Source organism: Lottia gigantea, assembly GCF_000327385.1.
Source record: "Lottia gigantea unplaced genomic scaffold LOTGIsca_19, whole genome shotgun sequence".
Classification (NCBI taxonomy): Eukaryota; Metazoa; Mollusca; class Gastropoda; family Lottiidae; genus Lottia; species Lottia gigantea.
In genome coordinates, this window is record NW_008708358.1 from 2,626,182 (window position 1) to 2,640,003 (window position 13,822).

Consider the following 13,822-nt stretch of genomic DNA (forward strand, 5'->3'; position numbering starts at 1 on the left):
CCAAATGGGTTATATGCTTCTTTAGTTTCTTGACTCTGTTATGTAATAAAAGGAAGTTTTCTCGGAAAATATATATGATGGCATAATTCATATTTTTCAGGTCAGTACATGGATCACGCAGACAATAATCACCCAGGCAACCCATGAAGATCGTAAAGCCGTGCTCTCTTGTATTCTACGTCTAGCTGTCTACTGTTGGGTTCTGGGTAATTTTAACTCGGCTGTTGAAATATTAGCTGGTCTAAAGTAAGTAATATTCAGTTTAAACCAAACTTTTGCTGAAATGACCCCCTCCTGAACCCTTTATACCACATTTTCTTTTAACACTGGTGTTACCCTGTGTCTTCTATTGATTAGTTACTTGTTGACAACCATCCAACTCTCTACATAAACTGGTCTTTACAAGCAATGGGCTTGGCTGCTTTATACAAGCCTTTCTTCTCAGGGTTAAGTTCTGAGTCACTCCCTCTAATCGAATGAAACAATGATTCAAAACTCAAATAAGATGTTTAACATTTATGATTTCCAAAGATGAACGTTGCAAAAAAACCATAACAAATCAGCAACAATGTTCTAAGCCTGAGTCAAATTTTAGTCAAAAGATGATTTAAGGGTTCTTAAACTACTTTTCAGATCTGAGAAGTTGAAGCCATTTTGGTTGTCAATAGGAGACGAAGATGTGACCTTACTCCATTCCTTATCAGACGTCTTGTTGACACGTGAACCATCCCTAGTCTATCGTGAAGCTGTGGCACGTGCACTGGACATCCCATTCTGTCAGGTGGTACCGTTTTTTGGTGGATTCCTGCGAGATTTAAAAGCTATCTATATGGGTGTACCCAGTATTGTTGTTTTACCATCTGAAGAGAACCAATCATTAGAGGTATATATTTTTAAAGATCTTTTAAAAATTAAATATTGCAAATCTATTTTTCCTAGAGCCAAGAAAAAAAAGTTTTGAAATATGGAATTGTTGTGAACTCAAATGAACAAGCAGCCAAGAATATACCTCCAAAAGTTCAAAAGTTGGGAAGTGTTTCCTCTATAAAAATTAAAAGAAGAAAAATGTAGATATCACTTGTTTTTTTACAATCACCATGAACATGCTAACATGCTATAAGGCATTTTCTCTCACCAATCTATTCACAGTATCAATTTATTTTCTCTGATTCATCTATGATTAATTTTCCAGTTTGTATCAGACTATAATGGTGAAGATAGGTTTATGACAAGGATTGGTGTAGGTGGATTAATCAACATGGATAAACTACGACAGACTCATATTGTCCTGAATGACCTCTATCTGTTTCACCATCATGCTGACAATCAGAAGAAACTCTTACAGAGTAAGCCACAAGAGTAAGTACCATTTTTTTGTCAAATTAATTCCAATGGACCTTTTAAAATTTGAATTTTGTCATTTTCTTTTCTACAGAATGAGGTTTTTTTTTGTAATGTTGGTTTCATTCAAATAGATTGTATAAGACTGAATTTAACCAATCAAAACAACCTTTTTTAACACAAGAATATCAAGATGTTCGTTATCCAAGATTCCTAGCTTAGTCAATATAGGCGTACTTCTGGTCAAAGGGAGGCAACAAGATTTAGCATAAGGTCTGAAGGCCAAACATGATTTTAAGTAAAAGTTTGAAAGAAAAAGATATTTTATCCTTGTGACTATGAATCGCTTAGAATATTTTAAAACTAACCAATAGGAATAAGACAATTCAAACATTTGAAGCAGAGTCAGATATTAGCGACAACTTGAATGGAGTATTTTAAAACTATCCAATAGGCTTATTTTAATTAAAATATCAAACAGAATAAGATCACGTTCAAACATTCGGAACAAAGTCAGATATTAGTGACTACTTTCATGTAATTTTAACAAATTTGTTTTTCTAATAAGAATTGATACAAGTAAAACAATTCCGTCCAAAAATCTCATCCAAAGAATGGTAACATCCAGTGTAAAAGCTGTATAGTAGTGGATTGCTCCAACTAAGTCAATTAATAAGAGGATGGTGGACAATCCTATAACAGACATGACTCCTTTTACTTAGACCTGTTTTCTTCCGATCTGGTCTATATGACTGGTAAATAAGAAGCCTCCAGGGACAGAGTTCTAAATGAAAAGAGAGTTGGTGGCATCAGTTTGTCTAGATGTTAGTATATTTTCTATAGTGTCGTCATCGTTGATTAATGATTAGAAACATGACCCCACCCCTGGGAGATCTCGTCTTAGACAGAATTAAATCTTTGGATTAACAAATCTTCCTTACAAATTGAAATAAAAGTAAAAATTGGAATTGATCTAATATGAAATGGATAGGAGATCTTTTGAAATACGTTTGAAATTGAGATGACTAGTGGCGGCACCCTCCCCGTGGAGCTGCTGTGGATACGAAAAGGGGACAAACTAGACTGATTGAATAAAGAGACAACTATCGTGATTTGGAGAAATAGGTCTGAACTTTCTTTATTCTCATATAGCCACTTCAGTTAGGGCCTAAAAACAGCTTACAACAAATTAACCTTTTGATCTAACTCAATGATGTCTGCTTTAACCAATCAAATTTCTACCCTCTCCAGCGAGGGCTTTTTGTGATGCAATGATTATTAGGTTAGGTCAAGAGAGCTGTTGTTAGACCCCAGCTGAAGTGGCTATATTAAAAATTAAAGCTCATAGAAAAGAAAACAACCATAATTTTGGTCTAATTTTAATAAGCCTCGTCTCTTGAATCTGATTCTGTAGTGTACTGTGTAACAAGTGCCACAGTGTAACAAGACATGTTTTGAAGCTGATATACATCGGTTCATGAAATATTAATCTAGAACATCTTGACTTTGATCTCCGTTACAAGTTGTAATAACACTTCTTGATTTTAATGAAAAGAAACTTATTGAATGATTACAAATTGATTACTGTGGAAAGACAGTATCTTCCAGACACTTGATTTTAATTAATAAATGAAACAATAGGTCACATTGTTCTACAGTCAATTACATTAACTCTCAGACATGACTGGTAAATTTATCTTTATCAACATCCTTTCCAATCTAAATGAAGTCAAAATGTTATATAGTCATTACATGAATTCTCAGACTTGACTGGTAAGTTCTGCTAAATCTGCATCCCTTTTAGACTCTTAAGATATGATATAATTTTTCCTGTCAGCTATGCATATCGGTAATCTTGACTGGTAAATTCAGCTTAATCAACGTCCCTTCCACACATAAAAAAAAAATAATACAACTAACATTATACAGGTCACAATGTTCTTCTGTTACATTATTAAATCAATACACCCAGACATGACTGGCAAATTCTGCTAAATTAGTATCCCTTCTAGTCATCAGAATATAAATTGATATAACCCATATTGTTTCTGTTTCATTTTAATTGCCAAGTCTAGTAAAAACACATTCACTTTTAGCCGTTTCGATATCCAGACTTTACTGGCAAATTCAGTTATTAAAAATAAATGAATATAGAAGATATCGTTTTCTTTTACATCATTAAGGCAATGTAGACTGAAAATATCAGAAAATGATACAAAATTTTCATCTTATTTTGATGAGATTGGGCTACAGTATATCCAGACTTGGCTGGCAAATTTAGCCAAATCCACATCCCTTCCACACATTGCAGTATAACAAATAATCCATATGACAGAATACAGGTCAGGTTGTTCCACTGTTCCAATATTCATTATCTTGGTCTACAGTCAATTCTTAACACAATTACTAGTGAGGCAGTGCAATAGCACGAGTGGAAGAAAATTGGATTATTTTTATAATGATTCAGTGCATAGGTTCAAATCTTGTTAAGGTAAGAAACATTTTTTTTATGACCAGTGCTTTTGTGAATCCACATTTGACTTAGAGCTTATTGAGCAGATGTATTGTTCAGGTATATTATTATTTTTGTGATTAGGTGCATAACTTTGAATCCTGTAAAGGTTAGAAAACTTTGTCATAGCAAGTGCTTTGGGAGTCAGTACTACAGTTGCCTTACTACTTAAACCTTTTTAAGTCGTTCAGCAGATAGTGAAATGGCAAGTGGACATTTCAGAGTTGGTATCAGACATGCCTGGCAAAAAAACAACCATATCAATATGCTCAATAGCCCTGTTTTATACTCAATCTATCAAAATTGTGTCAAACTCTATGTTACTTGTAAGAAATAAGACACAGAAACAAGCATTCGTACCATTAAGAATTTTTTGTGAAACAGGGACGAAAAGTCTAGCAGTTTTATTTTTTTACACACAATTGAAAGTTCCGTGGGACAGTTAATTTGATTTATGCCTTGTTTCAACAGTCTATTCACAGCTTCCGTGGAAATTGACTGAGTCCAGGGTTAAAAGTCAAATTAATCGATTCGGAAAGCTATTCATTTGATATATATATTATACTATCCTCCTACACTAGTCTCAGAATTGAATAAATCAGTGATTTTCTCGGGTTGATGATTTATTATAAATTGTGAATAGCCCAGACTAGACAATATCAATAACAATGAAATAACATTTATTAACTCATATTCAAACGTAGTGGGTTGAAAATTCATTCAGACATTTTGTCTCAAAAATTGGAATTTGTCTCCAATTTTGTTATTGTTCAAATCTGGAATTAGGACAATTTATTCTAAATATTTTTTTTCGATTAAAGAGCTGATATTTTCCACCAAACTCTAACTCTATACAAAATAATCCACTTTCACTTAATACAATTCCTTCCCATCCCAACGGAGACCACATTATATTAACACCTCAGTCATAGAATCTCATTTAATGTAACTCTCTCCTACATAATTCAACACCCCCCCCCCCTATCATAAATACACCCTCCAAGAATAGAGCACACCCACCCCCCCATAAATACATTCTTCACCCTTTTTGTTATAATCCAAAACGAATCTCCCCTAATGCAAGTGGCTTATCACTTTTTATATTAGTCTTTAGTCTAGACTCTACTACAAATACTTTCTCCCCTACCATTAACACTTTAAAGCTGTATCCTCCTCCACACATGACAATATATTATACAGGCTAGACTCTACCCTCCACCCTGGCCCAACATACACCCCCACACACACTTAAAATACCATTAAGACTGAAAGCTACAATTTGATCAACAGGAAGTGTTGTAGATGTAATTGTGTATATTTAATATTTTAATCTAAACGTGCTGAGCCACCAATTTGTTAAAACTAATGTGTTAGGTCTGTAATTGTGTTGGTCAAGGTAAATGGTCAATTTACATAATTATAGGCCCACTTTATAATTTGGAATGTAAAAACAAAAACTGTAACAAACTGTTTCTCAGTTTCAAGTAATACAACTAGGTTTTCAGGTTTCTAAGTTTTCAGACAACTAGACTATTTCAGCCTGTGTCACTACTGAAGTTTGACAAGTAGTGACAACTGATCTATTTCAGCCTGTGTCCCTACTGAAGTTTTACATGTAGAGATCTTCAGACAACTGATCTATTTCAGCCTGTGTCCCTACTGAAGTTTTACATGTAGAGATCTTCAGACAACTGATCTATTTCAGCCTGTGTCCCTACTGAAGTTTTACATGTAGAGATCTTCAGACAACTGATCTATTTCAGCCTGTGTCCCTACTGAAGTTTGACAAGTAGTAATGATCTTCAGACAAGTGTAGGTCAACATAAACTCTAGTAGATTTGATTTCATGATATATTGGTATATGGTGTCTCTAATTCTATAAGTTCTGTTAAAATATTAATAAATTCTATATATTGTTAATATCTCCATTACTATAGGTGTAATACTTATTTTTTATTAAATAATTCCAACATGGTGTGTGGGATAGAGTGTTTAATACCTCTTTCACACTGATCCAATCACATCCAGATTCTAACACCCTAACATTCTGAACAACAGTCTTCCCTCATTGTACACTGCATGGCAATTCCCTACATCAATAACCCAATAAGGTGCAGAAGAGTACGACATTCGAACATAATTCAAACCACAAAATGCTCTAATATTATGAGCTACAGACTGCCCCCTAAAAATACTGTCAAGATCCCAACACTGTAACATTCAGTGCTTCAAATCAATTTAGATTTCTTGCTGATTGGCCTTTTTTCTTAAGCACATAAGTGCGTGTTTCATGCAAGAGGGCAATACACTTCTATACCCTTGCCAAATCTAATGGGGCTTTTTAAAGATTCTGAATATTGTAAAGAGACAAATTTGACATGTGAATGATAAGGAAATAAAGAATTGTAACATAATAGCAGGCTTGGCAGAAACCCAGGCAGAGCATTGACCTCTTCTTACATATTAGTCTGCAGTTATTCCATGGTAGAGAAATATTTCAGACTACTTAATAATATTAATGCTTGTGGCTTTTTGTACCCTGTCTATCAGGGCTTTTTCCAGTGTTCAGATAGAGGCAAAGGTCCTAGTACAGATTGAACAATAGGGCAGCTCACATTACATATGATGTATATCTGAAGTTGGTAGATGAAGCTGTGTACTGAAGCTGTGTTTATGCTTATGTACTTTGGTGATGTGCTTTTTTCAAAATCAAAATGTGGCAGCTCTGTGAAGGTTTCATAGTCGCAGGCCTCTCATTGAGTGTCTGAGAGGGTTCTCCCAAGAAATTAAATTGATTTGTTTTAAAATTGTATAAAATTCTTGTTTATCCACATAGGTGGCACCACTGTATTTCTCATGTATCAGAACCAAATTATTTGAGATATAGTCATTTATTCATTCCCAGCAATATTTGGTTTAGAAATAGCCCTATGACATCACCGTCTTTGATAATAGAGTTATTGACATTTGAACCTGAATTCGATGAATGTTTACCTTGAAGTTTTTTAATAATATTCAAACTATTTATGACATTATGAATTGAATTATTATAAGGACTTTTTTTCTGAATGATATGAAATATAATGATTATTTATTAAAAATATTCCAGATGTTTTAATTAACCTTCTGGATAGTGATTAATAATAATGATTAATGATAATAATTAATAAATTTAACGAGGAACATTATTTTCATTGGGCTATTATTAAATGAATTTGAAAAAGCTGTTTTTACCTGCTGGCTATAGACTGTCACATTTTCTATCAAATTGACAAACTAATTGTAGAAAATGTTGTTTTTTCACTGGTATTAGTCTAGATAGTGCCAGACTGGAGGTACAAATAAGGGGCAGACTGACAAATTTGGTCTGCTGAAAATCAAAATGTGGCAACTCTGTCATGATAGTCGCGAGCTTGTCATTGTGCATCTGAAAGGGTTTTCCCTAGAAAAGTTTTTCCAAAAATTGAATTGATTTGGTGAATTCTGACATATTTTGGAGCAGAAGCATAAAAAAAATTATATTCTTTAATTTGTCAAAAATAAAGTCAGGGTACAATTGGTGTGGAAACTATTTAATTGGTGCCGCCACTGGATAGGGCTTGTCTCAGAATCAATTCTGCTTTGAACTATACATGGTTTGAATTTTATGCCGTATTAAGCTGCTATTATCATATGGAATAATACATGAAGTCAAAATTCTAACTAGCTCATTGAAGCAGTATTGACTTTATCTCTTGGCTAGAATTACTGATAATGGACGATGTAACAGTGAACTGAACGAAAAGAAAGGTACAACCATTTCTTATAAGGGTAACAGCTGAGGTTCTTCATGACCCTTTCTACCAGCTGGTCCTTGGCAAACCTCTTGGCATTGATCTTTCAAGTATTATCCATTTATATCTAGACTTGGATAAAGTAATATCTTTACTGAATAGTTACAATTACCAAGCTTGTGTTTATGCCACGATACGTGAGGCTTTTCATTAGTAGCCTGGAATTCCAACTGCTACAGTTGATATTTTTAACAGTTGATATTTTTAACAGTTGATATTTTTAACAGTTGATATTTTTAACAGTTGTCCGTCTGTTAACAAGTATAATCGATGTTTTATAGGACCATGCAAGACATTTAGTGCATCTTATAATTGCCCTATTGCAGTGAAATAGTTATAACCTAGCAATTAGTTACAATTAACAAACTTGTGTTTGTTTATGCCACCATTCTAGAGGCTTTTCATTAGTTGGAATTAAAATTGCCTGTCTGTTAACTGATGTAATAGAGGCTATATGGAACAATGCAGACATTTAGTGCATCTTATGCAGTGAAATAGATAAAACGTAGCAATTAGTCACAATTAACAAACTGTTTATGCCACGATTCTTGAGGCTCCACATGAGTCACTATGTGTTGCAGTGTTATAATTTTCTTGTCAGACAGTTAACTTAGATGGTTATATGACACAATGCAGTGAATATAAAAGTTAACAAATAGTTACAATAACCAAGCTTGTGTTTATGCCACGATACTTGAGGCTTTTCATTATTCAGAATTCTGCTCCAGTGTCATAATTATAAATTTTATTGTCAGACAGTTAACATTGTGGTTGAAATATAAAATAGTTTAAAGTTAAGCGAAAAGGTACGATTACTAAGCCTATGTCAATGCCACGGTACTAACTGCTGTAGTGTTAGTTATAATTTTACAGTTGTCAGTCTGTTAGCTTGTGTAGTAATAGTGTTTATGGTATAATACTAGTCAACTAACAGTATATACCCACTGCCTTGTTGACTAGGTAGTTATTACATTACCTGTTAGTTGTATTGACTTGTAGATCTGTTAGGTATCAACTGAATAAATACTCTTCAACTATTGTGGATTGGAAAAGTTACTAAATTTGTAACATATAAGAAGGTAGTCTTGGAAATTTTAATAGTTTTATAATTTGAGTGATAGATAGTAGTTTATGAAAGTATATTGTTGTGTGTTGCTTTAAATATGAAATTCACCTGATGATGACAATGTAAATTGTTGAAACCTTGTGTACCATGATGGTGTGTTATTTTATGACATTGGTATAAGCATATTATCGAATTTTGTAGAACTGCAACGAAGTATATTAAACATTTAAAAGGAATTGAATTTATGTGATTAAAAAACAAGTATGATTATTTCAGATGATAAAATTTTGTTTACTGCAAATGGATGGAGATCCTTTGAGATTTCTTTCCTCATAATTGCTATCAACGTATGCTAGATATACACTAATGGATAATTTAATCTTTGCTATGATATATATTTAAATTGTATTATGTTATATTATATNTGAAAGATTGTAAAGAGATTTCTAATTTTTGTGTATGTATCAAGGACACTGATAGCATCAATTTCAATCAGATGTCTGTGGTTCCTGCAATTCCACTAAAACAAGTGTTTAACGTCATGATTAGTGATGTCATCAAACAGTGACAGTGGAATTGCAGGAACTACAGACGTCTGATTGAGAATTGGAATGGTGCAAGTTGATGCTATCAGTGTCCCTGATACACATGAAAAATTTAGAAAACCTCTTTACAATCCCTTAAATTGTATTATGTTATATGTTATATATTTAATTGTATTATGTTATATATTTAATTGTATTATGTTATATACTTAAATGTGTTATATTATATTTAATTGTGTTATGTTATATATTTAATTGTATTATGTTCTATATTTAATTGTATTATGTTATATATTTAATTGTATTATGTTATATATTTAATTGTATTATGTTATATATTTAATTGTATTATGTTCTATATTTAATTGTATTATGTTCTATATTTTATTGTATTATGTTATATATTTAATTGTATTATGTTATATATTTAATTGTATTATGTTATATATTCAATTGTATTATGTTCTATATTTCAGGGTTATAAATGAGACGGAGAGTGAAGATGATTATATTATAGATTGTGATGGTTATGAACCAGTTCGTCCTTTAAACAGTGAACATGATGTTATGATCATATCCCCTAAAGCATCTAAATTAAACCATCATTGGCTACAGTGTATGAACCACGGTAGTACAGCAATACAGTGGGAAGAAGACAGCGGTAGATCGTGTATCTGTTTTTTGAAATTAGAAATTGATAACGCTACGTTAACGTGGAGAAAACCTGCGTGGAGTTCGTTAAAAGGTAGTGGTCAGGATTATTCGTTACGTGGTGATGATGACAGTATTTCAACGTCATTATTAGCCGCTCGTTACAGTAATCTGGAAGATATCTGTGATAATTTAGAAGAAGGATATTTAGACGTTCATTGTATTAAGAATATTTTAATCGGTGATGATACGGTGGATTTAAGTTCGATCTCAAAAAGACACGGATTAGAAAATTTAACCCACAAATCTAATGGGATTACTATACTTTATGGAGCCTATATGGCTGAAAATCGTAAACTTCATTTTATCGCGCCAGAACATACAGCCAATATTTGGTGTCAAGGATTACATAGTTTAGTGACAGCAGCCAAACATCTTCAGGTAAGACAATTGACTTTTTTTTATATCAATATCTCACATAGTGCCATTATAGCTCATTCAAGGCTCAAATTTACTTGTCAAAATCCCTTCCAAACCCAGTATTATTTTGAAACCCAAGACATAAATGGAAAGGTCAATAGTGCCATGTGTTAATTCCTTGCATGATGTTAAAACTTGCAGCTAAAACTTTTTGATTTGCTTGACTTTTTTTGACTTCTTGTTACTATGGTTAACTATTTTTGATATAGCTCATTCAAGGCTCAAATTTGCTTGTCAAGATCCCTTCCAAACCCAGTATTATTTTGAAACTCAAGTCATAAATGGAAAGGTCAATTCAGCAAAATTCTTTGTTTGAACTGCAGCCCAGACCCAATCAGGAGCTTTGTGATAAATTGAACCTGAGAACCATTATAACTGGATATCATTTTCAACTTCCATTCAGACATAACTTGCAATGTCTATTCAGGAGGTGTGTGATAAATTGAGCAGCTAATTTCTAACAGTTTACCCTTTCAAACTTCCATTAAAATATGACTGGCAAGGTCAAATCAGGAGTCCTGTTATAGATAGAACATGAGACCCGAGACAATACTAACTGGGGACATGATAATAAAAATAATTATAATCTACCAATATATCCTGTTTATTTCACAGTCAGTCAGTTCTCTGACCAATCTGTACTAGTCTGTAATGGCTGTCCAACACAGAAATTACCCATTATATAAATTCAGACTTGTCACATGATCTTGTTTTGTCCATATGTAAGGTCGTAAAAACGGTAAAATAAAATGGAAGTGGTGACTTCGTAAATGTTCTTGTAGACAACGAGTCACTCGAGATTCTATTGTTTTATTGACATTTTTGCACTTTACGTCATTGTCATTCTAAACATCTTCACAGAAACAAATATTCTAAAAAGCTTTTCAGAAATACTGTAATCTGATTGGTTAATAAAACTAGATTTAAGAACAATAATGATATAAATAATGGAGAGAATTCTATGGAGACTTGAGTTTTTGGAAATTAGGTCAAAGATAAAATCAGAAAATTAAAAGATATTTTTTTTAAAACTAGTCAAAGAAAATGCAAAAATCCTACTTAGACACCTTAAACAAGAATAGTTAAGAGGTTTTTTATTAAGAACCAGTATGTAGATTTTAGTGATCGACTCAGATGAAGGCAATACTAAAATCATAGATAGCTAAGCCAAGCTGAGAATGTTCCAGATATTTAAACGAATACATCACTTAAACAAGAAGAGTTAAGAGGTTGATGATTAACCACTAAGCCTGTAGATTAAAAGATGAGGTATTGGCTGGTGGTTTATAATCTTAGTATTTTGTTAAGATGTTTAGCTCGTTAGATATGTTAATTAGGTTATCAGGTAAACACAACAAATTACTAAGTGAAGAAAATTTGTTCTACCGCCATTTTTTTATTTAGTTTTATAGTCATTAGCTGAATTGTTTAGGTTTAAGACTTCTGTTAAAAATAATAAACACACAAAATTATTTACTAGATGGTCAATCAGAGAGGTAAGCTGATATATAGTCCATCATTCTTTCTTGTTTATTAACATCTGAAGAATAATAACAGGAAACCCACTGATCTTAAACCAAAAACAATCCCTTTGGAGTTTCCTATTTTGCACATGTTTAATGTTTTTCCTATGCCCCAACCCAAGTCCTTTCACAACCCTAACCTTCAGTTCTCTACCCACACAAATTCCCTACCCCTTCTCATCATCATTTTAATTTCAAACACTCTCATGAAATGAGTCTTGTGTAAGAAAATTACAATAATAATGATAATATAATGAAGCCTGAGTGCCCATCCCGACTCTGTGCCCTACCGGTTCAATACAGTTCCCTGTGCCTCACCCCCCTCTCTAGCACAACCCTAGCTCACTAACCTGATTAAGAAGTGAATGTTTTGTAAGAAAAGTAATATTCTATATAATAAAGTAAAGGAGAATGATTAATCACCTTGCTGTAAGTTAATCAATATATGTTTCTCTACAAATGTCAACTCTTCCATTTTCTATTTCTTTTGTCCTTTTTTCTGTTTCAAAAGTAAAAAAACTTGATCTTTAAGAGGAGAAGGTCACTAAGAACTGTTGACAATTAGGGTAATAAAGCCTCTGACTGGCTGTATAACTGATTATGGTACCCTCATCACAATCACCACTTACTTTCACAACTTATGACCAGAACTCTTAATTTTCAACAGGTGATGGCCATGGTTTGTGGACACCTGTAGATATGAACTTATATACTACCTGGAACATTGTAGACAAAACATCCCTGAAAACTTTTTGGCAATGATACTCTAGATATATAAATACCACTGTTAAAATAGTGCTCAATACATCAATTGTAGAGTGATATAGAAATACCACTGTTAAAATAGTGCTCAATACATCAATTGTAGAGTGATATAGAAATACCACTGTTAAAATAGTGCTCAATACATCAATTGTAGAGCAATATAGAAATACCACTGTAAAAATAGTGCTCAATACATCAATTGTAGAGTGATATAGAAATACCACTGTTAAAATAGTGCTCAATACATCAATTGTAGAGTGATATAGAAATACCACTGTTAAAATAGTACTCAATATATCAATTGTAGAGCGATATAGAAATACCACTGTTAAAATAGTGCTCAATACATCAATTGTAGAGCGATATAGAAATACCACTGTTAAAATAGTGCTCAATACATCAATTGTAGAGCGATATAGACATACCACTGTTAAAATAGTGCTCAATACATCAATTGTAGAGAGATATAGAAATACCACTGTTAAAATAGTGCTCAATACATGAATTGTAGAGCAATTAGAAATACCAGCGTTAAAATAGTGCTCAATACATCAATTGTAGAGCGATATAGAAATACCATTGTTAGAATAGTGCTCAATACATCAATTGTAGAGTGATATAGAAATACCACTGTTAAAATAGTGCTCAATACATCAATTGTAGAGTGATATAGAAATACCACTGTTAAAATAGTGCTCAATACATCAATTGTAGAGCAATATAGAAATACCACTGTAAAAATAGTGCTCAATACATCAATTGTAGAGTGATATAGAAATACCACTGTTAAAATAGTGCTCAATACATCAATTGTAGAGTGATATAGAAATACCACTGTTAAAATAGTACTCAATATATCAATTGTAGAGCGATATAGAAATACCACTGTTAAAATAGTGCTCAATACATCAATTGTAGAGCGATATAGAAATACCACTGTTAAAATAGTGCTCAATACATCAATTGTAGAGCGATATAGACATACCACTGTTAAAATAGTGCTCAATACATCAATTGTAGAGAGATATAGAAATACCACTGTTAAAATAGTGCTCAATACATGAATTGTAGAGCAATTAGAAATACCAGCGTAAAATAGTGCTCAA

General features: G+C 32.7%; 1 protein-coding gene across 1 annotated transcript in view; it reads left to right on the plus strand.

Moving 5' to 3' along the window:
* LOTGIDRAFT_114718 (hypothetical protein) overlaps positions 1–13,822 on the plus strand; it is a gene marked incomplete at both ends in the record, with an annotated part of 58,315 nt that overhangs the window by 404 nt on the left and 44,089 nt on the right. The window contains 5 exons of the mRNA XM_009052840.1: positions 101–246; positions 634–883; positions 1,193–1,305; positions 9,774–10,025; positions 10,083–10,389. Of these exons, the coding sequence (XP_009051088.1) occupies positions 101–246; positions 634–883; positions 1,193–1,305; positions 9,774–10,025; positions 10,083–10,389 (1,068 nt within the window). The remainder of the gene's footprint in view (positions 1–100; positions 247–633; positions 884–1,192; positions 1,306–9,773; positions 10,026–10,082; positions 10,390–13,822) is intronic.